This window comes from Schistocerca piceifrons, unplaced genomic scaffold (assembly GCF_021461385.2).
Source record: "Schistocerca piceifrons isolate TAMUIC-IGC-003096 unplaced genomic scaffold, iqSchPice1.1 HiC_scaffold_1883, whole genome shotgun sequence".
In the NCBI taxonomy this organism is placed as follows: Eukaryota; Metazoa; Arthropoda; class Insecta; order Orthoptera; family Acrididae; genus Schistocerca; species Schistocerca piceifrons.
The window spans coordinates 117,893-145,522 of record NW_025727771.1 but is presented as its reverse complement, the minus strand read 5'-3'; the positions used below and the strand labels follow the sequence as shown (position 1 = coordinate 145,522).

Sequence of the window (27,630 nt, the reverse complement as noted above, 5' to 3'; positions counted from 1 at the left end):
CTCAAGTTGAGCTGCCCTCTCAAGTTGAGCTGCCCTCTCAAGTTGAGCTGCCCTCTCAAGTTGAGCTGCCATCTCAAGTTGAGCTGCCCTCTCAAGTTGAGCTGCCCTCTCAAGTTGAGCTGCCCTCTGAAGTTGAGCTGCCCTCTGAAGTTGAGCTGCCCTCGCAAGTTGAGCTGTCCTCTCAAGTTGAGCTGTCCTCTCAAGTTGAGCTGTCCTCTCAAGATGAGCTGTCCTCTCTAGTTGAGTTGTCCTCTCAAGTTGAGCTGTCCTCTCAAGTTGAGCTGTCCTCTCAAGTTGAGATGTCCTCTCAATTTGACCTGCCCTCTCAAGTTGAGCTGTCCTCTCAAGTTGAGCTGTCCTCTCAAGTTTAGCGGTCCTCTCAAGTTGAGCTATCCTCTAAAGTTAAGCTGTCGTCTCAAGTTGAGCTGTCTTCTCTAGTTGATCTGTCCTCTCTAGTTGAGCAGTTCTCTCTAGTTGAGCTGTCTTCCCTAGTTGAGCTGTCCTCTCTAGTTGAGCTGTCTTCCCTAGTTGAGCTGTCCTCTCTAGTTGAGCTGTCCTCTCTAGTTGAGCTGTCCTCTCTAGTTGAGCTGTTCTCTCACGTTGAGCTGTCCTCACAAGTTGAGCTGTCCTCTCAAGTTGAGCTGTCCTCGCAAGCAGTGCTGTCCTCGCAAGCTGTGCTGTCCTCGCAAGCTGTGCTGTCCTCGCAAGCTGTGCTGTCCTCACAAGCTGTGCTGTACTCGCAAGCTGTGCTGTCCTAGAAAGCCGTGCTGTCCTGGCAAGCTGTGCTGTCCTCGCAAGCGTTGCTGTCCTCACAAGTTGTGCTTTCCTCTCAAGTAGTGCTGTCCTCTCAAGTTGGGCTGTCCTCTCAAGTTGAGCTGTCCTCTCAAGTTGAGCTGTCCTCTCAGGTTGAGCTGTCCTCTCAAGTTGAGCTGTCCTCTCAAGATGAGCTGTCCTCTCAAGTTGAGCTGTCTTCGCAAGCTCTGCCGTCCACGCAAGCTGTGCCGTCCTCGCAAGGTGTGCTGTCCTCGCAAGCTGTGCTGTCCTCGCAAGCTGTGCTGTCCTCGCAAGCTGTGCTGTCCTCGCAAGCTGTGCTGTCCTCGCAAGCTGTGCTGTCCTCGCAAGCTGTGCTGTCCTCGCAAGCTGTGCTCTCCTCGCAAGCTGTGCTGTCCTCGCATACTGTGCTGTCCTCGCAAGCTGTGCTGTCCTCGCAAGCTGTGCTGTCCTCACAAGCTGTGCTGTCCTCGCAAGCTGTGCTGTCCTCGCAAGCAGTGCTGTCCTCGCAAGCTGTGCTGTCCTCGCAAGCTGTGCTGTCCTAGAAAGCCGTGCTGTCCTGGCAAGCCATGCTGTCCTCGCAAGCTTTGCTGTCCTCGCAAGTTGTGCTTTCCTCTCAAGTAGTGCTGTCCTCTCAAGTTGAGCTGTCCTCTCAAGTTGACCTCTCCTTCAAGTTGAGCTGTCCTCTGATGTTGGGCTGTCCTCTCTAGATGAGCTGTCCTCTCTAGATGAGCTGTCCTCTCAAGTTGAGCTGCCCTCTCAAGTTGAGCTGCCCTCTCTAGTTGAGCTGTCCTCTCAAGTTGAGCTGTCCTCTCAAGTTGAGCTGTCCTTTCACGTTGAGCTGTCCTCTCAAGTTAAGCTGTCCTCTCAAGTTGAGCTGTCCTCTCAAGTTGAGATGTCCTCTCAAGATGACCTCTCCTTCAAGTTGAGCTGTCCTCTGATGTTGAGCTGTCCTCTCTAGATGAGCTGTCCTCTCTAGATGAGCTGTTCTCTCAAGTTGAGCTGCCCTCTCAAGTTGAGCTGTCCTTTCAGGTTAAGCTGTCCTCTCAAGTTGAGCTGTCCTCTCAAGTTGAGCTCTCCTCTCAAGTTGAGCTGTCCTCTCAAGTTGAGCTGTCCTCTCAGGTTGAGCTGTCCCCTCAAGTTGAGCTGTCCTCTCAAGATGAGCTGTCCTCTCAAGTTGAGCTGTCTTCGCAAGCTGTCCCGTCCGCGCAAGCTGTGCCGTCCTCGCAAGGTGTGCTGTCCTCGCAAGCTGTGCTGTCCTCGCAAGCTGTGCTGTCCTCGCAAGGTGTGCTTTCCTCGCAAGCTGTGCTGTCCTCGCAAGCTGTGCTGTCCTCGCAAGCTGTGCTGTCCTGGCAAACTGTGCTCTCCTCGCAAGCTGTGCTCTCCTCGCATGCTGTGCTGTCCTCGCAAGCTGTGCTGTCCTCGCAAGCTGTGCTGTCCTCACAAGCTGTGCTGTCCTCGCAAGCTGTGCTGTCCTCGCAAGCTGTGCTGTCCTCGCAAGCTGTGCTGTCCTCGCAAGCTGTGCTGTCCTAGAAAGCCGTGCTGTCCTGGCGAGCCGTGCTGTCCTCGCAAGTTGTGCTTTCCTCTCAAGTAGTGCTGTCCTCTGAAGTTGAGCTGCCCTCTGAAGTTGAGCTGCCCTCGCAAGTTGAGCTGTCCTCTCAAGTTGAGCTGTCCTCTCAAGTTGAGCTGTCCTCTCAAGATGAGCTGTCCTCTCTAGTTGAGCTGTCCTCTCAAGTTGAGCTGTCCTCTCAAGTTGAGCTGTCCTCTCAAGTTGAGCTGTCCTCTCAAGTTGACCTGCCCTCTCAAGTTGAGCTGTCCTCTCAAGTTGAGCTGTCCTCTCAAGTTTAGCGGTCCTCTCAAGTTGAGCTGTCCTCTAAAGTTAAGCTGTCGTCTCAAGTTGAGCTGTCTTCTCTAGTTGATCTGTCCTCTCTAGTTGAGCTGTTCTCTCTAGTTGAGCTAGCTTCCCTAGTTGAGCTGTCCTCTCTAGTTGAGCTGTCTTCCCTAGTTGAGCTGTCCTCTCTAGTTGAGCTGTCCTCTCTAGTTGAGCTGTCCTCTCTAGTTGAGCTGTTCTCTCACGTTGAGCTGTCCTCACAAGTTGAGCTGTCCTCTCAAGTTGAGCTGTCCTCGCAAGCAGTGCTGTCCTCGCAAGCAGTGCTGTCCTCGCAAGCTGTGCTGTCCTCGCAAGCTGTGCTGTCCTCGCAAGCTGTGCTGTCCTCACAAGCTGAGCTGTACTCGCAAGCTGTGCTGTCCTAGAAAGCCGTGCTGTCCTGGCAAGCTGTGCTGTCCTCGCAAGCATTGCTGTCCTCACAAGTTGTGCTTTCCTCTCAAGTAGTGCTGTCCTCTCAAGTTGGGCTGTCCTCTCAAGTTGAGCTGTCCTCTCAAGTTGAGCTGTCCTCTCAGGTTGAGCTGCCCTCTCAAGTTGAGCTGTCCTCTCAAGATGAGCTGTCCTCTCAAGTTGAGCTGTCTTCGCAAGCTGTGCCATCCACGCAAGCTGTGCCGTCCTCGCAAGGTGTGCTGTCCTCGCAAGCTGTGCTGTCCTCACAAGCTGTGCTGTCCTCGCAAGGTGTGCTGTCCTCGCAAGCTGTGCTGTCCTCGCAAGCTGTGCTGCCCTCGCAAGCTGTGCGGTCCTCGCAAGCTGTGCTCTCCTCGCAAGCTGTGCTGTCCTCGCATGCTGTGCTGTCCTCGCAAGCTGTGCTGTCCTCGCAAGCTGTGCTGTCCTCACAAGCTGTGCTGTCCTCGCAAGCTGTGCTGTCCTCGCAAGCAGTGCTGTCCTCGCAAGCTGAGCTGTCCTCGCAAGCTGTGCTGTCCTAGAAAGCCGTGCTGTCCTGGCAAGCCGTGCTGTCCTCGCAAGCTTTGCTGTCCTCGCAAGTTGTGCTTTCCTCTCAAGTAGTGCTGTCCTCTCAAGTTGAGCTGTCCTCTCAAGTTGAGCTGTCCTCTCAAGTTGACCTCTCCTTCAAGTTGAGCTGTCCTCTGATGTTGGGCTGTCCTCTCTAGATGAGCTGTCCTCTCTAGATGAGCTGCCCTCTCAAGTTGAGCTGCCCTCTCAAGTTGAGCTGCCCTCTCTAGTTGAGCTGTCCTCTCAAGTTGAGCTGTCCTCTCAAGTTGAGCTGTCCTCTCACGTTGAGCTGTCCTCTCAAGTTAAGCTGTCCTCTCAAGTTGAGCTGTCCTTTCAGGTTAAGCTGTCCTCTCAAGTTGAGCTGTCTGCTCAAGTTGAGCTGTCCTCTCAAGTTGAGCTGTCCTCTCAAGTTGAGCTGTCCTCTCAAGTTGAGCTGTCGTCGCAAGCTGTGCTGTCCTCGCAAGTTGTGCTGTCATCACAAGCTGTGCTGTCCTCGAAAGCCGTGCTGCTCTCGCAAGCTGTGCTGTCCTCGCAAGCCGTGCTGCCTTCGCAAGCCGTGCTGTAGTCGCAATCCGTGCTGTCCTAGCAAGCCGTGCTGTCCTTGCAAGCTTTGCTGTCGGTGCAAGCTTTCCTGTCGGCGCAAGCTGTGCTGTCCGCCCAAGTTGTGCTGTCCTCGCAAGCTGAGCTGTCCTCTCAAGTTGAGTTGTCATCTCAGGTTGAGCTGTCCTCTCAAGTTGAGCTGTCCTCTCAAGTTGAGCTGTCCTCTCAAGTTGAGCTCTCCTCTAAAGTTAAGCTGTCCTCTCAAGTTAAACTGTCTTCTCTAGTTGGTATGTCCTCTCTAGTTGAGCTGTCCTCTCTAGTTGAGCTGTCTTCCATAGTTGAGCTGTCCTTTCTAGTTGAGCTGTCGTCTCTAGTTGAGCTGTTCTCACACGTTGAGCTGTCCTCACAAGTTGAGATGTCCTCTCAAGTTGAGCTGTCCTCGCAAGCCGTGCTGTCCTCGCAAGCTGTGCTGTCCTCGCAAGCTGTGCTGTCCTCGCAAGCTGTGCTGTCCTCGCGAGCTGTGCTGACCTCGCAAACTGTGCTGTCCTCGCAAGCTGTGCTGTCGTCGCAAGCTGTGCTGGCCTCGCAAGCTGTGCTGTACTCGCAAGCTGTGCTGTCCTCGCAAGCTGTGCTGTCCTCGCAAGCTGTGCTGTCCTCGCAAGCTGAGCTGTCCTCGCAAGCTGTGCTGTCCTCCCAAGCTGTGCTGTCCTAGAAAGCCGGGCTGTACTGGCAAGCTGTGCTGTCCTCGCAAGCGTTGCTATCCTTGCAAGTTGTGCTTTCCTCTCAAGTAGTGCTGTCCTCTCACGTTGGGCTGTCCTCTCAAGTTGAGCTGTCCTCTCAAGTGGAGCTGTCCTCTCAAGTTGAGCTGTCCTCTAAAGTTAAGCTGTCCTCTCTAGTTGAGCTGTCCTCTCTAGTTGAGCTGTCCTCTCTAGTTGAGCTGTTCTCTCACGTTGAGATGTCCTCACAAGTTGAGCTGTCCTCTCAAGTTGAGCTGTCCTCGCAAGCTGTGCTGTCCTCACAAGCTGTGCTGTCCTCGCAAGCTGTGCTGTCCTAGAAAGCCGTGCTGTCCTGGCAAGCCGTGCTGCCCTCGGAAGCTTTGCTGTCCTCGCAAGTTGTGCTTTCCTCTCAAGTAGTGCTGTCCTCTCAAGTTGAGCTGTCCTCTCAAGTTGAGCTGTCCTCTCAAGTTGACCTCTCCCTCAAGTTGAGCTGTCCTCTGATGTTGGGCTGTCCTCTCTAGATGAGCTGTCCTCTCTAGATGAGCTGTCCACTCAAGTTGAGCTGCCCTCTCTAGTTGAGCTGCCCTCTCTAGTTGAGCTGTCCTCTCAAGTTGAGCTGTCCTCTCAAGTTGAGCTGTCCTCTCACGTTGAGCTGTCCTCTCAAGTTAAGCTGTCCTCTCAAGTTGAGCTGTCCTCTCAAGTTGAGATGTCCTCTCAAGTTGACCTTTCCTTCAAGTTGAGCTGTCCTCTGATGTTGAGCTGTCCTCTCTAGATGAGCTGTCCTCTCTAGATGAGCTGTTCTCTCAAGTTGAGCTGCCCTCTCAAGTTGAGCTGTCCTTTCAGGTTAAGCTGTCCTCTCAAGTTGAGCTGTCCTCTCAAGTTGAGCTGTCCTCTCAAGTTGAGCTGTCCTCTCAAGTTGAGCTGTCCTCTCAAGTTGAGCTGTCGTCGCAAGCTGTGCTGTCCTCGCAAGTTGTGCTGTCATCACAAGCTGTGCTGTCCTCGAAAGCCGTGCTGCTCTCGCAAGCTGTGCTGTCCTCGCAAGCCGTGCTGTCTTCGCAAGCCGTGCTGTAGTCGCAATCCGTGCTGTCCTAGCAAGCCGTGCTGTCCTTGCAAGCTTTACTGTCGGTGCAAGCTTTCCTGTCGGCGCAAGCAGTGCTGTCCGCCCAAGTTGTGCTGTCCTCGCAAGCTGAGCTGTCCTCTCAAGTTGAGCTGTCGTCTCAGGTTGAGCTGTCCTCTCAAGTTGAGCTGTCCTCTCAAGTTGAGCTGTCCTCTCAAGTTGAGCTCTCCTCTAAAGTTAAGCTGTCCTCTCAAGTTAAACTGTCTTCTCTAGTTGATCTGTCCTCTCTAGTGGAGCTGTCCTCTCTAGTTGAGCTGTCTTCCATAGTTGAGCTGTCCTTTCTAGTTGAGCTGTCCTCTCTAGTTGAGCTGTTCTCTCACGTTGAGCTGTCCTCACAAGTTGGGTTGTCCTCTCAAGTTGAGCTGTCCTCGCAAGCATTGCTGCCCTCGCAAGCTGTGCTGTCCTCGCAAGCTGTGCTGTCCTCGCAAGCTGTGCTGTCCTCGCAAGCTGTGCTGTCCTCGCAAGCTGTGCTGACCTCACAAGCTGTGCTGCCCTCGCAAGCTGTGCTGTCCTCGCAAGCTGTGCTGGCCTCGCAAGCTGTGCTGTACTCGAAAGCTGTGCTGTCCTCGCAAGCTGTGCTGTCCTCGCAAGCTGTGCTGTCCTCGCAAGCTGAGCTGTCCTCGCAAGCTGTGCTGTCCTCCCAAGCTGTGCTGTCCTAGAAAGCCGTGCTGTACTGGCAAGCTGTGCTGTCCTCGCAAGCGTTGCTGTCCTTGCAAGTTGTGCTTTCCTCTCAAGTAGTGCTGTCCCCTCACGTTGGGCTGTCCTCTCAAGTTGAGCTGTCTTCTCAAGTTGAGCTGTCCTCTCAAGTTGAGCTGTCCTCTAAAGTTAAGCTGTCTTCTCTAGTTGAGCTGTCCTCTCTAGTTGAGCTGTCCTCTCTAGTTGAGCTGTTCTCTCACGTTGAGCTGTCCTCACAAGTTGAGCTGTCCTCCCAAGTTGAGTTGTCCTCGCAAGCAGTGCTGTCCTCGCAAGCTGTGCTGTCCTCGCAAGCTGTGCTGTCCTCACAAGCTGTGCTGTCCTCGCAAGCTGTGCTGTCCTCGCAAGCTGTGCTCTCCTCGCAAGCTGTGCTGTCCTCGCAAGCTGTGCTGACCTCGCAAGCTGTGCTGTCCTCGCAAGCTGTGCTGTCCTCGCAAGCTGTGCTGTCCTCGCAAGCTGTGCTGTCCTCGCAAGCTGTGCTGACCTCGCAAGCTGTGCTGTCCTCGCAAGCTGTGCTGTCCTCGCAAGCTGTGCTGTCCTCGCAAGCTGTGCTGTCCTCGCAAGCTGTGCTGTCCTCGCAAGCTGTGCTGTCCTCGCAAGCTGTGCTGACCTCGCAAGCTGTGCTGACCTCGCAAGCTGTGCGGTCCTCGCAAGCTGTGCTGTCCTCGCAAGCTGTGCTGTCCTCGCAAGCTGTGCTGTCCTCGCAAGCTTTGCTGTCCTCGCAAGCTTTGCTGTCCTCGCAAGCTTTGCTGTCCTCGCAATTTGTGCTGCCTTCGCAAGTTGTGCTGTCCTCTCAAGTTGAGCAGTCCTCTCAAGTTGAGCTGTCCTCTACAGTTGAGCTGTCCTCTACAGATGGACTGTCCTCTCAAGTTGAGCTGTCCTCTCAGGTTGAGATTTCCTCTCAAGTTGAGCTGTACACTCAAGTTGAGCTGTACACTCAAGTTGAGCTGCCCTCTCAAGTTGAGCTGCCCTCTGAAGTTGAGCTGCCCTCTCAAGTTGAGCTGCCCTCTCAAGTTGAGCTGCCCTTTCAAGTTGAGCTGTCCTCTCAAAATGATCTGTCCTCTCAAGTTGAGCTGTCCTCTCAAGATGAGCTGCCCTCTCTAGTTGAGCTGTCCTCTCAAGTTGAGCTGACCTCTCAAATTGAGTTGTCCTCTCAAGTTAAGTTGTCCTCTCAAGTTGAGCTGTCCTCTCAAGTTGAGATGTCCTCTCAAGTTGACCTCTCCTTCAAGTTGAGCTGTCCTCTGATGTTGAGCTGTCCTCTCTAGATGAGCTGTCCTCTCTAGATGATCTGTCCTCTCAAGTTGAGCTGTCCTATCAAGTTGAGCTGTCCTCTGAAGTTGAGCTGTCCTCACAAGCCGTGCTGTCCTCGCAAGTTGTGCTGTCATCGCAAGCTGTGCTGTCCTCAAAAGCTGTGCTGTCCTCGCAAGCTGTGCTGTCCTCGCAAGCTGTGCTCTCCTCGCAAGCTGTGCTGTCCTCGCAAGCTGTGCTGTCCTTGCAAGCCATGCTGTCCTCGCAAGCCGTGCTGTCCTTGCAAGCCATGCTGTCCTGGGAAGCCGTGCTGTCCACGCAAGCCGTGCTGTCCACGCAAGCCTTGCTGTCCTCCCAAGCCGTGCTGTACTCACAAGCTTTGCTGTCCTCACAAGCTTTGCTGTCCTCGCAAGCTTTCCTGTCCTCGCAAGTTGTGCTGTCCTCTCAAGTTGTGCTGTCCTCTCAGGTTGAGGTGTCCTCTCAGGTTGAGATTTCCTCTCAAGTTGAGCTGTACACTCAAGTTGAGCTGCCCTCTCAAGTTGAGCTGCCCTCTCAAGTTTAGCTGCCCTCTGAAGCTGAGCTGAGCTCTCAAGTTGAGCTGTCCTCTGAAGTTGAGCTGTCCTCTCAAGTTGAGCTGTCCTCTCAAGTTGAGCTGTCCTCTCAAGTTGAGCTGTCCTCGCAAGCTGTGATGTCCTTGCAAGCTGTGCCGTCCTCGCAAGCTGTGCCGTCCTCGCAAGCTGAGCCGTCCTCGCAAGCTGTGCTGTCCTCGCAAGCTGTCCTGTCCTCACAAGCTATGCTGTCCTCGCAAGCTGTGCTGTCCTCGCAAGCTGTGATGTCTTCGCAAGCCGTGCTGTCCTCGCAAGCTGTGCTGTCCTCGCAAGTCGTGCTGTCCTCCCAAGCAGTGCTGTCCTCGCAACCTGTGCGGTCCTCGCAACCTGTGCTGTCCTCGCAAGCTGTGCTGTCCTCGCAAGCTGTCCTGTCCTCGCAAGCTGTGCTGTCCTGGCCACCTGTGCTGTCCTCGCTAGCTGTGCTGTCCTCGCAAGCTGTGCTGTCCTCACAAGCTGTGCTGTCCTCGCAAGCTGTACTGTCCTCCCAAGCTGTGCTGTCATCGCAAGCCTTGCTGTCCTCGCAAGCCGTGCTGTCCTCGCCAGCCGTGCTGTCTTCGCAAGCTTTGCTATCCTCGCATGTTGTGCTTTCCTCTCAAGTAGTGCTGTCCTCTCAAGTTGGGCTGTCCTCTCAAGTTGAGCTGTCCTCTCAAGTTGAGCTGCCCTCTCAAGTTGAGCTGTCCTCTCAAGTTGTGCTGTCCTCTCAGGTTGTGCTGTCCTCTCAAGTTGAGCTGTCCTCTCAAGTTGAGCTGTCCTCTCAAGTTGAGCTGTACTCTCAAGTTGAGCTGTCCTCTCAAGTTGAGCTGTCCTCTCAAGTTGAGCTGTCCTCTCAAGTTGAGCTGTCCTCTCTAGTTGAGCTGTCCTCTCAAGTTGAGCTGTCCTCTCAAGTTGAGCTGTCCTTTCATGTTGAGCTGACCTCTCTAGTTGAGCTGTCATCTCTAGTTGAGCTGTCCTCTCAAGTTGAGCTGTCCTCTCATGTTGAGCTGTCCTCTAAAGTTGAGCTGTCTTCTCTAGATGAGCTGTCCTCTCTAGATGAGCTGTCCTCTCAAGTTCAGTTGTCCTCTCAAGTTGAGCTGTCCTCTCAAGTTGAGCTGTCCTCTCAAGTTGAGCTGTCCTCTCAAGTTGAGCTGTCCTCGCAAGCTGTGCTGTCCTCGCAAGCTGTGCTGTCTTCGCAAGCTGTGCTGTCCTCGCAAGCTGTGCTCTCCTCGCAAGCTGTGCTGTCCTCGCAAGCTGTGCTGACCTCGCAAGCTGTGCTGTCCTCGCAAGCTGTGCTGTCCTCGCAAGCTGTGCTGTCCTCGCAAGCTGTGCTGTCCTCGCAAGCTGTGCTGACCTCGCAAGCTGTGCTGTCCTCGCAAGCTGTGCTGTCCTCGCAAGCTGTGCTGTCCTCGCAAGCTGTGCTGTCCTCGCATGCTGTGCTGTCCTCGCAAGCTGTGCTGTCCTCGCAAGCTGTGCTGACCTCGCAAGCTGTGCTGTCCTCGCAAGCTGTGCTGTCCTCGCAAGCTGTGCTGTCCTCGCAAGCTGTGCTGTCCTCGCAAGCTGTGCTGTCCTCGCAAGCTTTGCTGTCCTCGCAAGCTTTGCTGTCCTCGCAAGCTTTGCTGTCCTCGCAATTTGTGCTGCCTTCGCAAGTTGTGCTGTCCTCTCAAGTTGAGCAGTCCTCTCAAGTTGAGCTGTCCTCTACAGTTGAGCTGTCCTCTACAGATGGACTGTCCTCTCAAGTTGAGCTGTCCTCTCAGGTTGAGATTTCCTCTCAAGTTGAGCTGTACACTCAAGTTGAGCTGTACACTCAAGTTGAGCTGCCCTCTCAAGTTGAGCTGCCCTCTCAAGTTGAGCTGCCCTCTCAAGTTGAGCTGCCCTCTCAAGTTGAGCTGCCCTCTCAAGTTGAGCTGTCCTCTCAAAATGATCTGTCCTCTCAAGTTGAGCTGTCCTCTCAAGATGAGCTGCCCTCTCTAGTTGAGCTGTCCTCTCAAGTTGAGCTGACCTCTCAAATTGAGTTGTCCTCTCAAGTTAAGTTGTCCTCTCAAGTTGAGCTGTCCTCTCAAGTTGAGATGTCCTCTCAAGTTGACCTCTCCTTCAAGTTGAGCTGTCCTCTGATGTTGAGCTGTCCTCTCTAGATGAGCTGTCCTCTCTAGATGATCTGTCCTCTCAAGTTGAGCTGTCCTATCAAGTTGAGCTGTCCTCTCAAGTTGAGCTGTCCTCACAAGCCGTGCCGTCCTCGCAAGTTGTGCTGTCATCGCAAGCTGTGCTGTCCTCAAAAGCTGTGCTGTCCTCGCAAGCTGTGCTGTCCTCGCAAGCTATGCTCTCCTCGCAAGCTGTGCTGTCCTCGCAAGCTGTGCTGTCCTTGCAAGCCATGCTGTCCTCGCAAGCCGTGCTGTCCTTGCAAGCCATGCTGTCCTCGGAAGCCGTGCTGTCCACGCAAGCCGTGCTGTCCACGCAAGCCTTGCTGTCCTCCCAAGCCGTGCTGTCCTCACAAGCTTTGCTGTCCTCACAAGCTTTGCTGTCCTCGCAAGCTTTCCTGTCCTCGCAAGTTGTGCTGTCCTCTCAAGTTGTGCTGTCCTCTCAGGTTGAGGTGTCCTCTCAGGTTGAGATTTCCTCTCAAGTTGAGCTGTACACTCAAGTTGAGCTGCCCTCTCAAGTTGAGCTGCCCTCTCAAGTTGAGCTGCCCTCTGAAGCTGAGCTGAGCTCTCAAGTTGAGCTGTCCTCTGAAGTTGAGCTGTCCTCTCAAGTTGAGCTGTCCTCTCAAGTTGAGCTGTCCTCTCAAGTTGAGCTGTCCTCGCAAGCTGTGCTGTCCTCGCAAGCTGTCCTGTCCTCGCAAGTCGTGCTGTCCTCCCAAGCAGTGCTGTCCTCGCAACCTGTGCGGTCCTCGCAACCTGTGCTGTCCTCGCAAGCTGTGCTGTCCTCGCAAGCTGTCCTGTCCTCTCAAGCTGTGCTGTCCTGGCAACCTGTGCTGTCCTCGCTAGCTGTGCTGTCCTCGCAAGCTGTGCTGTCCTCACAAGCTGTGCTGTCCTCGCAAGCTGTACTGTCCTCCCAAGCTGTGCTGTCATCGCAAGCCTTGCTGTCCTCGCAAGCCGTGCTGTCCTCGCCAGCCGTGCTGTCTTCGCAAGCTTTGCTATCCTCGCATGTTGTGCTTTCCTCTCAAGTAGTGCTGTCCTCTCAAGTTGGGCTGTCCTCTCAAGTTGAGCTGTCCTCTCAAGTTGAGCTGCCCTCTCAAGTTGAGCTGTCCTCTCAAGTTGTGCTGTCCTCTCAGGTTGTGCTGTCCTCTCAAGTTGAGCTGTCCTCTCAAGTTGAGCTGTCCTCTCAAGTTGAGCTGTCCTCTCAAGTTGAGCTGTACTCTCAAGTTGAGCTGTCCTCTCAAGTTGAGCTGTCCTCTCAAGTTGAGCTGTCCTCTCAAGTTGAGCTGTCCTCTCTAGTTGAGCTGTCCTCTCAAGTTGAGCTGTCCTCTCAAGTTGAGCTGTCCTATCATGTTGAGCTGACCTCTCTAGTTGAGCTGTCATCTCTAGTTGAGCTGTCCTCTCAAGTTGAGCTGTCCTCTCAAGTTGAGCTGTCCTCTAAAGTTGAGCTGTCTTCTCTAGATGAGCTGTCCTCTCTAGATGAGCTGTCCTCTCAAGTTCAGTTGTCCTCTCAAGTTGAGCTGTCCTCTCAAGTTGAGCTGTCCTCTCAAGTTGAGCTGTCCTCTCAAGTTGAGCTGTCCTCGCAAGCTGTGCTGTCCTCGCAAGCTGTGCTGTCTTCGCAAGCTGTGCTGTCCTCGCAAGCCGTGCTGTCCTCGCAAGCCGTACTGTCCTCGCGAGATGTGCTGTCCTCACATACCGTGCTGTCCTCGCGAGCCGTGCTGTCCTCGCAAGCCGTGCTGTCCTCGCAAGCCGTGTTGTCCTCGCGAGGCGTGCTGCCCTCGCGAGCCGTGCTGTCCTCGCAAGCCGTGCTGTCCTCGCGAGCTTTGCTGTCCTCGCGAGCTTTGCTGTCCTCGCGAGCTTTGCTGTCCTCGCGACCTTTGCTGTCCTCGCAAGTTTTGCAGTCCTCGCAAGTTGTGCTGTCCTCTCAAGTTGAGCTGTTCTCTCAAGTTGAGCTGTCCTCTCAAGTTGAGCTGCCCTCTCAAGTTGAGCTGCCCTCTCAAGTTGAGCTGCCCTCTCAAGTTGAGCTGCCCTCTCAAGTTGAGCTGCCCTCTTAAGTTGAGCTGTCTTCCAAAGTTGAGCTGTCCTCTCAAGTTGAGCTGTCCTCTCAAGTAATGCTGTCCTCGCAAGCTGTGCTGTCCTCGCAAGCTGTGCTGTTCTCGCAAGCCGTGCTGTCCTCTCAAGTTGAGCTGTCCTCTCTAGTAGAGCTGTCCTCTCAACTTGAGCTGTCCTTTGAAGATGAGCTGTCCTCTAAAGTTGAGCTGTCCTCTCAAGTTGAGCTGACCTCTCAAACTGAGATGTCCTCTCAATTTGAGCTCTCCTTCAAGTTGAGCTATCCTCTGAAGTTGAGCTGTCCTCTCTAGATGAGCTGTCCTCTCTAGATGAGCTGTCCTCTCAAGTTGAGCTGTCCTCTCAAGTTGAGCTGTCCTCTCAAGTTGAGCTGTCCTCTCAAGTAATGCTGTCCTCGCAAGCTGTGCTGTCCTCGCAAGCCATGCTGTCCTCGCAAGACGTGCTGACCTCACAAGCCGTGCTGTCCTCGCAAGCCGTGCTGTCGTCGGAAGCCGTGCTGTCCACGCAAGCCGTGCTGTCCTCGCAAGCCGTACTGTCATCGCAAGCTTTGCTGTCCTCGCAAGTTGTGCTGTCCTCGCAAGTTGTGCTGTCCTTTAAAGTTGAGCTGTCCTCTTCAGTTGGACTGTCCTCTCAAGTTGAGCTGTCCTCTCAAGTTGAGCTGTCCTCTGAAGTTGAGTTGTTCTCTCATATTGAGCTGTCCTCGCAAGCTGTGCTGTCCTCGCAAGCCGTGCTGTCCACGCAAGCCGTGCTGTCCTCGCAAGCCATGCTGTCCTCGCAAGCTGTGCTGTCCTCGCAAGCTTTGCTGTCCTCGAAAGTTGTGCTTTCTTCTCAAGTAGTGGTGTCCTCTCAAGTTGAGCAGTCCTGTTAAGCTGAGCTGCCCTCTCATGTTGAACTGCCCTCTCAAGTTGAGCTGTCCTCTCAAGTTGAGCTGTCCTCTCAAGTTGAGCTGTCCTCTCAAGTTGTGCTGTCCTCTCAAGTTGTGCTGTCCTCTCAAGTTGAGCTGTCCTCTCAAGTTGAGCTTTCCTCTCAAGTTGAGCTGTCCACTCAAGTTGAGCTGTCCACTCAAGTTGAGCTGTCCTCTCAAGTTGAGCTGTCCTCTAAAGTTGAGCTGTCCTCTCAAGTTGAGCTGTCCTCTCACGTTGAGCTGTCCTCTCAAGTGGAGCTGTCCTCGTAAGCTGTGTTGTCCTCGCAAGCCTCGCTGGCCTCGCAAGCTGTGCTGTCCTCGCAAGCTGTGCTGTCCTCGCAAGCCGTGCTGTCCTCGCAAGCCGTGCTGTCCTCGCAAGCCTTGCTGTCCTCGCAAGCTTTGCTGTCCTCGCAAGCTTTGCTGTCCTCGCAAGCTGTGCTGTCCGCGCAAGCTGTGCTGTCCTCGCAAGCTGTGCTGTCCTCGCAAGCTGTGCTGTCGTCTCAAGTTGAGCTGCCCTCTCAAGTTTAAGCTGCCCTCTCAAGTTGAGCTGTCCTCTCAAGTTGAGCTGTCCTCTCAAGTTTAGCTGTCCTCTCAAGTTGAGCTGTCAAGTTGAGCTGTCCTCTCAAGTTGAGCTGTCCTCTCAAGTTGAGCTGTCCTCTCAAGTTGAGCTGTCCTCGCAAGCCGTGCTGTCCTCGCAAACCGTGCTGTCCTCGCAAGCCGTGCTGACCTCGGAAGCCGTTCTGTCCTCAGAAGCCGTGCTGTCCTTGCAAGCCGTGCTGTCCTCGCAAGTTGTGCTGTCCTCGCAAGTTGTGCTGTCCTCACAAGTTGTGCTGTTGTCCCAAGTTGAGCTGTCCTCTCAAGTTGAGCTGTCCCCTCAAGTTGAGCTGTCCCCTCAAGGTCAGCTGATTTTGTAAGTCATACTGCTTTTACAAGGTGTGCTGCGTATGCAAGTCGTGCTGTGTTGCCATGACATGCTGTCTTGGCAAGACATGCTGTCTTCGCAAGGTGTGCCATCTTTGCAAGTCGTGCTGTCTACACATGGTGTGCTATCTTCACACAGTGTACTGCCTTTGGAAATCGTACTGTCTTTGCTGTCTTGGAAAGGCGGCAGGCAGCACACACTGTAAAGGCAATATGCACTATAAAACAAGCACACAATGGAATGGCAGCACAAGCTGCAAAGGCAGCACATGCTGCAATGGCTGCATATGCTATAAAGACTGCATATGCTACAAAGACTGCACACCATGTAAAGGGTGCAAACGCTGCAACAGCAGCACATGCTGCAATGGCAGCACACACTACAAAGGCAGCACATGCTACAAAGGCGGCACACAATACTAGGCAGCACACACTGCAAAGGCAGCCCATGCTGAAAAAGGCAGCACAAACTGAAAATTCAGCACATATCGGAAAGGCGTCACACAATGGCAAGGTACTGCACACTGAAACCCAGCATGCACTGGGAAGCAAGCATACAATGAAATAACAACACACTGTAAAGTGTCACAATGTGGATAGGCAGCACACACTGAAAGGCCGGAAACTCTAGAAAAGCAGAAGACAAAGGAAAGGCACCATGCATGGCAAAGGCAGCCTGCACTTTAAATGCAGCACACGCTGCAAAGGTAGTAGGCACTGCAAAGAAAACATGCACTGCAAAGGCAGGACACACTGCAAAGGCAGCAGGCCCTGCAAACACTGCACATGCTGTGAAGCACATGATGATAAGGCAGCACCTGGTGCAATGGCAGTACACACAGCATAGCCAGCACTCGCTGAAAAGGCAGCATACATTGGGAATTCAGCAAATGCTGCAAAGGCAGCATGCACCTCCCTCTATAACAGCACATGCCTCTATAGCCACACTCGCTGCTATGGCAGCATGTGGTCCTATGGCAGCACATGTGGTAATGTCAGCATGCGCTACATTGGCAGGATATGCAGGAAAGGTAGCACATGCTGGAAAGGTAATACACACTGCAAAGGCAGCACATGCTTGCGCATACATCGGAAAGCAATACACACTTGAAAGGCCGCACACACAGCAAATCACACACACTGGGAAGGCAGCTCACCATGGAAAGGCAGCATACTCTGGAAAGCCAGCATACCCCAGAAAGGCAGCACACCCTGGAAAGGCAGCACAACCTGGAAAGGCAGCACACCCTGGAAGGGCAACACACCCTAGAAAGGCAGCACACCCTGGATATGCATCACAACCTGGATATGCAGCGCGCACTATAAAGGCAGCACACTTTGGATATGCAACACACACTATAAAGGCAGCAGACACTGGAATGCATCACAAACTGGACAGGCAGCACTCACTGGAGATGCAGCACACACTGGAAAGGCAGCACTCAATGGAAATGCATCACAAACTGGATAGGCAGCAGTCACTAGAAAAGCGGTGCACACTAGAAATCCACACACAATGGTAGGCAGCACAAATTGGAAAGGAGCACATGCTGCAACGGCAGAACACGCTGCAATAGCAGCACACACTGCTGTGGCAGCAGCACGCTGCAATGGCAGAACATACTGCCATGACAGCACATGTTGCAAAGGTAGCACATATTAGAAAGGCAACACACATTGGAAAGTCACCTCATATTTTAAAGACAGCACACATTGGGAAGGCAGCACATATTGGGAAGGCAGCACACATCGGAAAGGAAGCACACATTTAATATGCAGCAACACTGGAGAAGCACACATAGTGGAAAGCACCACGCTGGAGTCCGCAGCTCGTGGTCGTGCGGTAGCGTTCTCATTTCCCACGCTCGGGTTCGATTCCTGGCGGGGTCAGGGATTTTCTCTGCCTCGTGATGACTGGGTGTTGTGTGCTGTCCTTAGGTTAGTTAGGTTTAAGTAGTTCTAAGTTCTAGGGGCTGATGACCATAGATGTTAAGTCCCATAGTGCTCAGAGCCATTTTGAACCACACTGGAAAGGCACCACACACTAGAAAGGCACCACATACTGAAAAGGCATCACACACTGGTAAGGCTGCAGTCGCAGCGTGTGCTGCCTCACATTGTGTGTGGTTTTCAAGTGATGTGGCTCCGCAGTGTGTTCTGCGTTTCCAGTGAGTGTTGCCTATCCAGTTTGTGATGCCTTACCAATGTCTGCGCCTTTCCACTGTGTTCTTCCTTTCCAGTATATGCTGCTTTTCCAGTTTGTGCTGCCTTTCCAGTGTGTTTCAGGCTTCTCAATGTGTGCTGCCTTTGCAGCATGTGCTGCCTTTGCAGCATGTGCTTCCTTTGCTGCATGTGCCTCTTTGCAGTCTGTGCTGCATTTGAACATGTGTTGCATTTTCATTGTGTGCCGCCTTTGCAGCATGTGCTGCTTTTGCAGGGTATGCAGCCTTTACAAGGTGTGCATCCTTCATAAAATTTGTAGTATTTGCAATGCTTGCAGTGATTTCAAGGTGTGCAGCATTCGCAATCTGTGCAGCTTTCACAAGGTATGCTGCCTTAGCAAAGTGTGCTATGTTCACAATGTGTGCTGCCTTTGCAATGTTTGCAGCCTTCACAAGTGATTCTGTCTTCGCAATGTGGTTCAAATGGCTCTGAGCACTATGGGACTTAACATCTGAGGTCATCAGTCACCTAGAACTTCGAACTACTGAAACCTAACCAACCTAAGGACATCACACACATCCATGCCCGAGGCAGGATTCGAACCAGCGACCATAGCAGTTGCGCAGGTCCTGACTGAAGCGCCTAGAACCTGTCGGCCACCGCGGCCGGCTTATTCACAATGTGTGCTGCCTTCATACGGTATGCTGCATTTATACAGTGTACTGGCTTCACAAGGTGTGCTGCCTTCACAAGTTGGCCCTCCTTCACAATATGTACTGCCTTTGCAGTGTCTTATTTCTTCACATGGTCTTCTTCCTTTGCATGCTGTGCTACCTTCGCAAGGTTTGCTACTTTCGAGAGGTTGACTGCCTTCACCAGATATGCAGCTTCCGCAAGGTAACCTTGCAAAGGCAGCACATATTGTGAAGGCAACACACCTAGCTAATGCAGCATTTCTTGTGAAGCAGCACTCCTTGAGAAGCCAGCACATTTTGTGAAGGTAGCACATCTTCTGATAGTAGAGGCAGAAAACCTTGCGAAGGTTACACACTGTGTCAAGGCAGAACAGCTTGCAAAGGCAGCACACCTCACGAAAGTAGCACACCTTGCGAAGACAGGACAGAATGCAATGGCACAAAATCTTGCAAAGGAGAACACCTTGCAAAGAACAACTGCCTTGCAAAGGCAGCACACCTTGTGGAGGCTGCACACATTGCAAATGCAGGACACCTTGCAAAGACAGCACATTTCCTAAATACAGCCCTCCTCCAAAGGACAGCACATATCCCAAAGGCAGCACACCTTCTGGAGACAGTTTACTTTCGTGCATATTGTCCACAAACTGAGGAAAGAAATATAGGATGTGAAGTTACCTTCCCATTCCTGCATATTTTTGCGGGAACGGTCGCAGCATTCGGCATCTGGCAGTAGGTGTGCAGGGTTGAGGTTCCGTCCGTCATGACTTCTGGTGTGGTGGGCGCCCTGTCGCTCCACATCAGCTGTGCACGCGAGTGCAGCGTGCTCAGTGCAGCTGCTGCGCCACACTTCTGTGTGCAGCACGTTGGTCTCTGTTCCACAGGTGTAGCCTGTACGAGCGACCTTCCAAGCAGTTAATAATTAATGTAAACCCAGCCATGTCGCTGTTTTATGCTCTACGTGTTAATTTAATGGTACTCTTGTCTTACGTTTTATAATTCAATAGAAGAGTTCCTATTAGGAGATTGACCTCTTGGACGTAGAATGCCTTTCATATCTTCTGCCAAAATGATATTACCTTAATGAAATCTGAAGAGAGGGACAATTTTGTAATTAAAGGAACTCTGCTCGTTTACGTAGTTTACTGCTACCAGGTTGAACATATATATTAAATAGCCAGGTGTTGTAAACAGTACAAGCTACAACTGTATTACATGTGAGTTTTCAACGTGATCCACTATTATGCCCTCTTTCGCGAGTATCACGGTCTCTAATTCATCTCCAGTTCCAGCATTAATTACAGCGCTATATCCCAATACAACGTGTAGTGCAGTATCCTTTACTTCTGTAACTAGAATAATATCAATGTTTGGCTCATACATAAAGTCTTTCAAGGTACTTGCTTTTAGGGAGCTCCCTATGCTGTTTATGGATTCATAATGTATCACATTTCATAAATTCAACTCTTTCATCGCATGCAGTCAGTATGAAAGCTATGGATAAGTGTCACATACGTATCTACCTCTGTCGCTTGGTTTGGATGAGGTAACCATTCCCGTCCCCCCTTGCAATCTTAGTAAGCATGCAGCGAAAATCGTGCACAGACACACATGTGAAACTCTTAAATTGACCGAATCAGTTCGATAGCTGTGATTCAGGGCCTAGTGTAATGCCACCATGTGTTTGAAACCTCCGCAAAGAATTCTGTTGCATGGTTCATACTAATGTCTCGATATCGCCATTGTGTAACTTACAGCAAGTATTTTATTCTTGTCGCTCACCTACATTAAGGAAAATGGGAAACATTTACCACCTTCCGATATTGTTGTCATTGTTAGTAAGCAGAATGAAAGTAGTCTCTGGTCAGGAGAAACTAAAAGCGATTATGTGTTTCCACAGACAGAGCTTAACAATTCGTATCAGTACACTGTCCCATCCAAGGGGCAGATTCGTTACTCTGTCGTATGCATATAACGAGATAACATAAAGACTTTACGTCACAGCTACTCAGTTTATGGGGCTAGGTAACCTACACACATCGACATCATTCACTTCTTCTTCGCTGAGATAGTATAAATTTCCTAAGTAAAATGACATTGCAAGTTGTTGTTGTAGTGAACATCTTCTAAATGCTTAATGCAAAGACACTATTTACACACGATCATCCTGACTGACGATGCGAGGAAGTAAATTGACTGGCTCGGTTAAGAGGTGTATATAATTTTGATTCGTTTCACAACAGATTCACGTAGAATGGTCATTTTTGAAAGTTTCGGCGAACAATACAGTTAAGACTTTGATTACGATACATGCATCACATTCTTGTAAAGCTATTGTATTAAACGTGTGCTACTTTCGATATTAATCACAATTGCAGAAAGCAGCAATGAATATGTCTCGTCTCGTTTCTCCGACCGTTTCCCGTACTGTGCGACCCACAGAGCTTTATCGCTGCATCAGCGGTCGATTGTTGCTGTTGCCGCCACGGAATGATGGCAGTTAAATTCAAATTTCCTCCAAGTATAAGGGATTCTACGATATAAATGAAAATGGAAAGAAGTAACGAAAGTGGCAACTAGCAGTCAAACTCAACGTTCCTGGTGGTTTAATGCTATGACAATTTTAAACAATAAACTACGCAGTGGAACTGAGAGCTATCACAGGAATCTGCAATATACCCTCGATGGACAAACTGATTAAAGTTTTCGTCCTTGCCACTTCTCATTTTACAGGCAACTGATTCTGACTACTTCTTATGAGCTGAACTGAGGCCATAACTCATGTCGAAGTTGTCTGTTTGTATTACTACTATCGTATCTTTCTTAGGTAAAGAACGAGCAAAATAGCAGTTTTGCGTTTAGCATGCAATCATCCAGGATACAATTTCTACAGTCAGAGCATTTTCTGTTGCGGCATAGGAATGATTATGTGATTACTTCTATATGGAATTCATCTGTAACTTTATGAACTCAATATTTAGTAAGAGGGCCAACCGAATTACATACTGCACAGTGTGAATAATTGCTGCAATTTTGGTGGCAACAACAACAAACAACCAGTCAGTGCCGAGATTTGGCTGTAGAATAGTGGCAACACAGAGCTACCGTTGCAGCCGAGTGGTTCATGAAGCCTTGGCCGTGATCACAGCGGCTGAGGCGCGTCTACAGCTGTAGCAACCGCACAGCAGCCCACACTGAGGTGTGACGTCACACGGCACCCCTGTCTCGGTTGACCACCCACAACGTGTTTCGCTACATTTGATCAATTCACTATTTGCTCATACCTGAAACGTTAGTAAGTTTTTTTTGTGATCGGTATAAACAAATGAAACGTGTTGTATAATACTCCCCTACGAGGGGCATTACTATCAACAATTTTACATTCAATTTTTATCAATAGCTTATTTGCTAGTTACCCCATTTCCTCTTTCTACGCTCAATTAGCGTCAAGCAAATCACGCGTACCTTCGAAACTTGGACCTTTTTACCAGGTACATCTCTAGAAGTATTAGGTACATAACATGTCTTTGTAATTTACACGCAGAACTAATCTTTCTACGAAAAAGACAGACGTCAATCCTTATCTCTGTTTAAGATACGCGTCGGAATCTCTCCCTACTTGAAGCGGCGAACGTATGTCCGAAACTCCGCCCATAGCTCATCCTCGCATATACTGCCGATTGCAACGTGCGCGCCCAGTAGTCACTGATCAGTTACGCCATTGTAATCTGTCCAGAGTGAGCTGTTTCGCCGTCCACAGATTATTACAGAACGTGCACGGCCTTTATATCCAGTTTATGTATTTTAGACTTTCCGTTTCAATGTTTGCCAAATGACAGTCGCTCCCAGTCCGTGTTTCACGACCGCTTTCTTTGCAGTCTGCCGCCGATTGTAAACTTAGCTCCTTTTCCAGTCACATAACGTTTCTTCCAACGTTTATTCCAATGACTGATGCCTCTTGTTACTCCATGCCATGAATGGTTATCTGCATTCCGAAGAGCTAAATGAAAATTAATGCAACGTAGTCTATTATTTTAAACTGATGGAAGTAACAGTTCTTAGCGAGTAGCCTCGAACCCGATATTCAATTCAGAGTTTACCTCGGACGAGAAAAAACGTTCTGTGTAGTGTTGAAAGCTGTGACGAAAAAAGGGATCTATTTATTTCCATTCTCTACAAAGGCAGTACAAAAAAATCAACTTATCCCATACCTGTAATACAAATTTATTTGAAAGCGCTGGCCATCGCTACGGTCGTACGAAGGCAATCCAAAGTTTATTCCACACCGCCAGACTGCGTTACGCGATACTCTCTGGCGCTGTGTGCTGACGGATTTGAAATCGCAGCCGCCTGTCTCTGTGACGTGGCAGTCTTGTTCGCTCACAGTTATTTCATATTTCGTGTTAACTCCTTTCATGCTAAAAGACCGCAGCCTTCTCTCCACGCACACAAAAACAGATTTCTATTTTTTTTATTCATTTCACGAAAATGCGTGATTCCCGCCGAACCAGCGATACGGAAAGACACCTTCTATTGGCGCCTCGCGTGGCAGAAGACGTTGACTGCGAAAGGAGTTTCGGAGGACGCAGTGCAGCCGTTGGTCGACAGATGGCAGTGGGCGACTTGCAGTGTACGGCAGTGATATAAACAATAAGACGCTAAAAAGAAATAAACAGCGCGGAAAAGAGTAACATGTCTACTGGGCATCTTGTGACACGCGGCGATCACGGACATTGTATATAATAGTGCACACGAAAATTCTGATAGCCTTTTGTTGAGAATTGTAAATATCGAAAGCGGGAGAAATGTTAAGCGTAAAAATAAAATCTTTGCTTCTCTGTGTTTCCGTTTTGTAACAGGAAAGGTATGTTAATATTTACTTTCATTGCGTGAAACAAAAAGTAAAACATTCCTTAGCAGTTCTGCGTATGTCTACCGAGTGTGTTTTTCACAAACCGATCTTTCACCACCGCTTGTGGTTCGTCATGTAAACACTATCATATCGGTTTTCGAAATGCGGTTACCGGTTACGGATTTTTTACTGTATTTTAAAGGTAAAACACACTACCACCACATTCCATCATTTTACCGTTTGTAGCACAATCATTTTATCAGAGACTAAGTAAGTATTGAACTCCTGGGAATGCGGTCAGCGCTCAAGTCGGCTCATCTGTGGCGTGAATGACGGTGCACGATGACAAAATCTCGCTTAAACAGCACTGCTTAAGTTACGCCTTTTTTCACATACGTGGCACATACGTCTCTGGATGACTTCCAAACGGGTCGTCCCCCCATGTTCCGCCACGTCACTCGAATACCAGCACTGGTTACACGAAATCGCCAAATAATGACATTGTATTGACTTTGAACGTATTTAATTATGCTTGCAGATCTTAGTAACGTAGAAGCCGAATGTATTTTTCTGTTGATTCTCCCTCTTCTGCAGCCCACAGAGCTTTGTCAGTGCCCCAGCCATTGATTGTTGGTGCTAGCCTTCCGCAACGTCGGCAGTTGAACTTTCTAGCTAGTAATGTCGATTTTATGAAGTAAATGAAAACGGAGGAAAATGATAATAATTGCACAACCACCAGTCAAACGTACCGTTTAGCGAAGTTATAGACGAGCAAAGCCTTAAGCCAAAAATTACGACAATGGGGCACACATAACCGTTATTGCATAAATCCACATTCAGAGTTGGGCCTTCCACGCACAATGTCGCAAAAGTTACCGTTATGTCCAAACGAAATTACGCATTGTATTCTTCGATGAAAAATGCCACTGACTTCCAGTAATCAGTTGTGGCGTAATGTTTTCATAACACTTCAACCTCACTACAATAAACGGCTGTGAGCTCTATTACACATTCTGTCCGATGTAGAAGCACTTCAATATTTCCGAAATAGTAATTTAGGAGATACTCAAAGCTGTCTCCTTTGGTCCTCTTAATTATCACGTCAGTATTCACATATGTTATGTGAGCGTCGACCACCGGTTTGCTCACACGGAGAGATGATGATTTGTTGTCATCAAACAGCACATGTGGAAACCGAATCACAAAACTCGTCGTTCATCCGAACATGAGTTAACTATCGTGTTCGCCTCTAGAAAACAGTACTTATTGATAAAAGCGACAGTAATTTCCGTAACCGTTCTCTTTCCATAGCTAAATGTTTCGTCAACTGTTAATTGCATTCTTCTTAGTTCAAGGGTTTTCAGTTCTTCAGCAATACATAAAGTAACAGTTTCAAAGACGAGATATTTAGGAAATGCCACTAAAACAGCACTGCGCCGAAAATTCCGTTACGACTGTGGACGGAGTGTGTCGCAACGACATTCTTCTGACACACACTTCCGGCGTTCTTGGCCGGCTTAGACGTGAGTAACAAATCGAGGTTCGGATGAATGTCTCCACCGCCTATTCCTGGACCAGCTGACACCAGCCGTGCTGCCAAGCGAGGTGTCGACGTCTGCGACGCTGCTTCCCCCGTGCTTAAAACGTAAACGAGTCTTGAGACTCCTCTGTCATCTGTCGATGCTACGGCAACAGCCGCCGTGCGGCTACAAATTGCTGCTGTACATTCTCCTCTCTGCGGCCTGTCTTTCCACACAAGTGATGGGGCTCGGTTTTACGTGAATATAAGTAACGTAACTATTTTTGCGTACTGCACCACAGCCAATATTTACAGTTACTAGTAACTGCTTTTTCGCATTACTCATCTTAAATGTATTCAGGTTTTGTAATACCTTAACTGTTTTCGTATGTGCTTGTGGTCGTCGGCAAGCAAATGCATCATTACCAGCGCAGAAAACTCATCGTCGTCAAACCGGCATCGGAGACGAATTTGCGTACCTGGAAAGGTAGCAACTTAAGAGAGTTTACATGTATTCCGGAACCTACACAGCTTACTCTGTTATTGGCCACACTAAGAAAATAAAATTAGCACTCGAAAAATTCCGTCTGTTTAGGAGCTTAGGGAATGTCAAGGGCGCACTTTTTGTTTGGCTCTAGCTTTAAAACGCCATAAAAACATTTAGTCGTGTATATGTAACATTTTGCAACTGTGCACCTTACAAATTATTTTTCTCGCCTTACCCGTGTTTCTACTAGCTGACTGGTGACATGTTTTCCTTATTACAGCATTTTCCATTGCAAAGTGGGGCTGTGGGCCTTTACATATTCCGGCCACATATTAAGAGAGTATTATGATTGTCCTGATGACAATGATGATGGAAAAGGGAAAGTTGTTCTTATTGTGTCTCGTACTATCAAGAGCTTAGTGAGTATCTATGCAGTTTCTTTGCGACAGTACTTTATTATCTAAAGATCAGAGCAGGCATCTCTTGCTGATACACTATGGTGACGTCATAACATCCACACTCGTGACTCATTCATTACGAATGGCTCTGCACTGCCACATATGCTAGCTCTGTAATGGAGTGTGGCTGGCCTCACATTCTCCTCACTAAAATAATACAGTGAGTGCTCTGACACATTATGGTTTTTTGAAAAACGTAAATTCTTCGCCATTTCAAAGCGTCTCAATTTTGTTCTACTGTAAGTGTAAAACAGTTTTAAAACGTGGAAATGGCGGATATCTGTTCGACTGTGTTTTACTCTCTGGGCGATAAGCGCAAAAATACTTTTTTAAGGCATTGTCTTCGCCTCGACCAACAAATCTCCTGTCCTCTGTTGACAACATGCTGACATTGTTCCCGTCACGTCTTCCTCCTCGAAATTCTACAGTAGTCTGTTTCACATTTTTGCTATACGTTAAAAAAATACCGCATTTTTTTTTTACTACGAAAAACGAGATTATCATTTTTATTTCTTCTTGTGAAGTGTGCCATCCGTCGCGTTTAAATGACCGACATTGCACAGTTGTACCACAGATTGGCACGATTTGTGTATCTACATACTTCTTCAGAAATCATTGCCCATTCTAATCAGGAAACGTATTTAAATCTTGCTTCGTAACGATTTGGTTAAATGTATCACATGTGCTTTTACGTAGTCACTGTGTACTGAACTTCAAAGTTATAAATCGCTCGTAACGCATTCCGTCATTTTGCCGTATTTAGCACTTTCTACCATAGACGAAGTGTATTGTATGACTTGAGAATTCGACCATTACTGTCGCGTCACGTCTAGAACAAACAGGGTGGGGAAAAACAATTTGACCGAAAGTGCAGAGCAGGAAGGCAGCATCAAATGAAGGAATTTCGGTATTGCAAGTGTCAGTTGAATATTTCGGGCGCTATGCCAACATGGCAACTGTGGTCACTTTGAAGATTTGCTATGACATACTTATAGCAATAAGTGGCGGCTCCCTTCTTACTCATTTTCACCTTTTTAAGACATACTGAAGCATGAGACATGCACATCTGATTCTCTTCATCTCTAAAAACGTGCAGTGTCCTAAGTCAGCTAAGTGCGATACACGTGTAAGTGGCGCTTTAAATTTATCTTGTTCTCATGGTGGCGGTTGGTTAGTTCACACAGCCTGTGTTTACGTATACATTTTCTGTAAACTACCAGTCATTTGGAGCCAAGACGGTCGTGTGTGGGATTTTAATTACGTTCCGGTGCCGCCGAAAATATTCAGTCGCGAAGCCTAGTTGCTATACTCAAATTTTTGTGTTTCATGCTGCGTTTCCACGATACACTGTTGGTCACATTGTTTCTATGCACCCTGTATGACGACGCCGGATGGCAAACTTCGCTGAATCACAACAGCTTAAATTTTTCTTTTCTTACGAACGCTGGGTGACTGCCACCCATATTCTGCCACGTCACTGGAACGCTAGCACGCGACATATAAAATCACGAAACCAGGATCAGATCCGCGTAATTACACTGTACCGATTATGTGCATATTTAAACGTTAATCACAAATGTAGATTGCAGTAATGTGTAAGATGAATTTCTTTCTCCATTAGTCTTCCGCGTCCTGCAACCGACAGAGCTTTGTCGCTGCCTCAGCGACTGATTGTTGCTGCTACTACGCAGAACGATGTCAATTTTAAAGTCTGCCGCGAGTAATGGCGGTTTTCTGAAGCAAACGAAAGCGGGAGAAAAATGTATATGCATCATCTGATCGAGAGTGAATCCCTAATTGGCACAGCGACTTAATTTTTAATATTTACGAGCAGCAGAGCCTGGCGTAGCCGTCCAGTTGCGAGATGCGTGTCCATTCCGACACGTGAATCGCACCCCTAGTCGCTGGCAGTTGTAACATTGTAATGCATTCGAAGTGTGCTCTTTCGCACACCGCACCTACAGTACATGGATGGTCTTGTGTCTCAGCTGCCTCCAGCTGATTGTATCCTACACTCCTAAGAAGGAGACCATTCTGTGAGAAAATCTTCTGGAAAACACGTTTAGAAATCGCCAAAAAATACCTTCAGAACCTTTCTATCCAAGCCAGTTAACGCTTGTGCTTCTTATATTATGCTCACTTTAATGACACACGTGGTGCAGAATATGCGTAGCGGTAAGGGATGGAACTTATTTACACCCCACGGCTTTGAAAACGTATGATGGCTAGAAAAATTCCTCTCGGCCCGAGGCGGAACCTTAAACAAGTACACAGGATTAGCAGATATGTTGTCACCACCCATCGATTGTCAAGGTTTAATAAACAAGTTGACAGCGTCGTCTGTTTCCCATCGACGTGGAATATAATCGCAGTATGAGAACATGTTTTACTTCGTGGCAATGTGTCCAGCTGTTGTCCTTGTTTTTCTACAGACTGCTTTCGTATCTGGTAACGGATACGGAAAAAGATCTCTCAACGGCCTTAACACACTGCACCTGTGAAGAAGAGCACCGTATGGAAACTAACAACTAATTTACTGGAAAGGTGATAAAAATACAAAAAAATCTTGCGTCAGCGATATTGTTGTCATGCCTCTGGGCAGCGCCGAACGCGAGAACGAACGTCACCAAAGCTTTATTTTAATTTACGGCGCCTTTTTGCGTTGTACGGCGCTCGTTGGCGCACGTGAAACTTTGGGCACACACACACAGCGTTTCATACCTTAGGCCATAGTCACACACATGTAGACGGCAAATGCATCTATCCTTGCCGTGCCGAGGTTCGAAACCAGGTGGATAAGACAGTTGCAGTATTAAGCACTCATATCAACGACGGATCTCCGTGTCGTATTAGCGTCACACGTGTAGCAATTCTGTTAAGCTAATTTCCCCAAGACTCGCAGTGCTAATCCGGTATCTATCCCAGTTGCG

General features: G+C 49.5%; 4 protein-coding genes across 4 annotated transcripts; 2 read left to right on the top strand and 2 right to left on the bottom strand.

The window, feature by feature from the left end:
* Positions 1-1,746: 1,746 nt before the first annotated feature.
* Positions 1,747-2,163, bottom strand: LOC124741192 (seminal vesicle major clotting proteins-like). The gene has a single exon (XM_047248696.1). The coding sequence runs from the start codon at positions 2,161-2,163 to the stop codon at positions 1,747-1,749; it is 417 nt and encodes a 138-aa protein (XP_047104652.1).
* A 6,446-nt stretch (positions 2,164-8,609) lies between these two features.
* Positions 8,610-10,637, top strand: LOC124741190. The gene has a single exon (XM_047248694.1). It carries the CDS (start codon positions 8,610-8,612, stop codon positions 10,635-10,637), a length of 2,028 nt encoding a protein of 675 aa, XP_047104650.1.
* A 182-nt stretch (positions 10,638-10,819) lies between these two features.
* LOC124741189 lies at positions 10,820-12,688 on the top strand. Its single transcript, XM_047248693.1, has one exon. It carries the CDS (start codon positions 10,820-10,822, stop codon positions 12,686-12,688), a length of 1,869 nt encoding a protein of 622 aa, XP_047104649.1.
* Positions 12,689-13,314: 626 nt separating this feature from the next.
* Positions 13,315-16,878, bottom strand: LOC124741188 (seminal vesicle major clotting proteins-like). Its single transcript, XM_047248692.1, has 2 exons — positions 16,729-16,878; positions 13,315-14,043 (listed from the first exon to the last, which is right to left on the bottom strand). Exons 1-2 carry the CDS (start codon positions 16,876-16,878, stop codon positions 13,315-13,317), a joined length of 879 nt encoding a protein of 292 aa, XP_047104648.1.
* Positions 16,879-27,630: the final 10,752 nt, after the last annotated feature.

Excerpts from the sequence above, each read along its gene's own strand:
- LOC124741192 (XM_047248696.1), bottom strand. The coding sequence starts at position 2,163 with ATGCGAGGAGAGCACAGCTTGCGAGGAGAGCACAGTTTGCCAGGACAG.
- LOC124741190 (XM_047248694.1), top strand. The coding sequence starts at position 8,610 with ATGTCCTTGCAAGCTGTGCCGTCCTCGCAAGCTGTGCCGTCCTCGCAA.
- LOC124741189 (XM_047248693.1), top strand. The coding sequence starts at position 10,820 with ATGCTCTCCTCGCAAGCTGTGCTGTCCTCGCAAGCTGTGCTGTCCTTG.
- LOC124741188 (XM_047248692.1), bottom strand. The coding sequence starts at position 16,878 with ATGCAGCAAAGGAAGCACATGCTGCAAAGGCAGCACATGCTGCAAAGG. Across the intron at positions 14,044-16,728 it reads GTGGAAAGGCGCAGACATTG|CACAGCTTGCGAGGACAGCA; the intron begins GTAAGGCATCAC and ends TTGCGCGGACAG.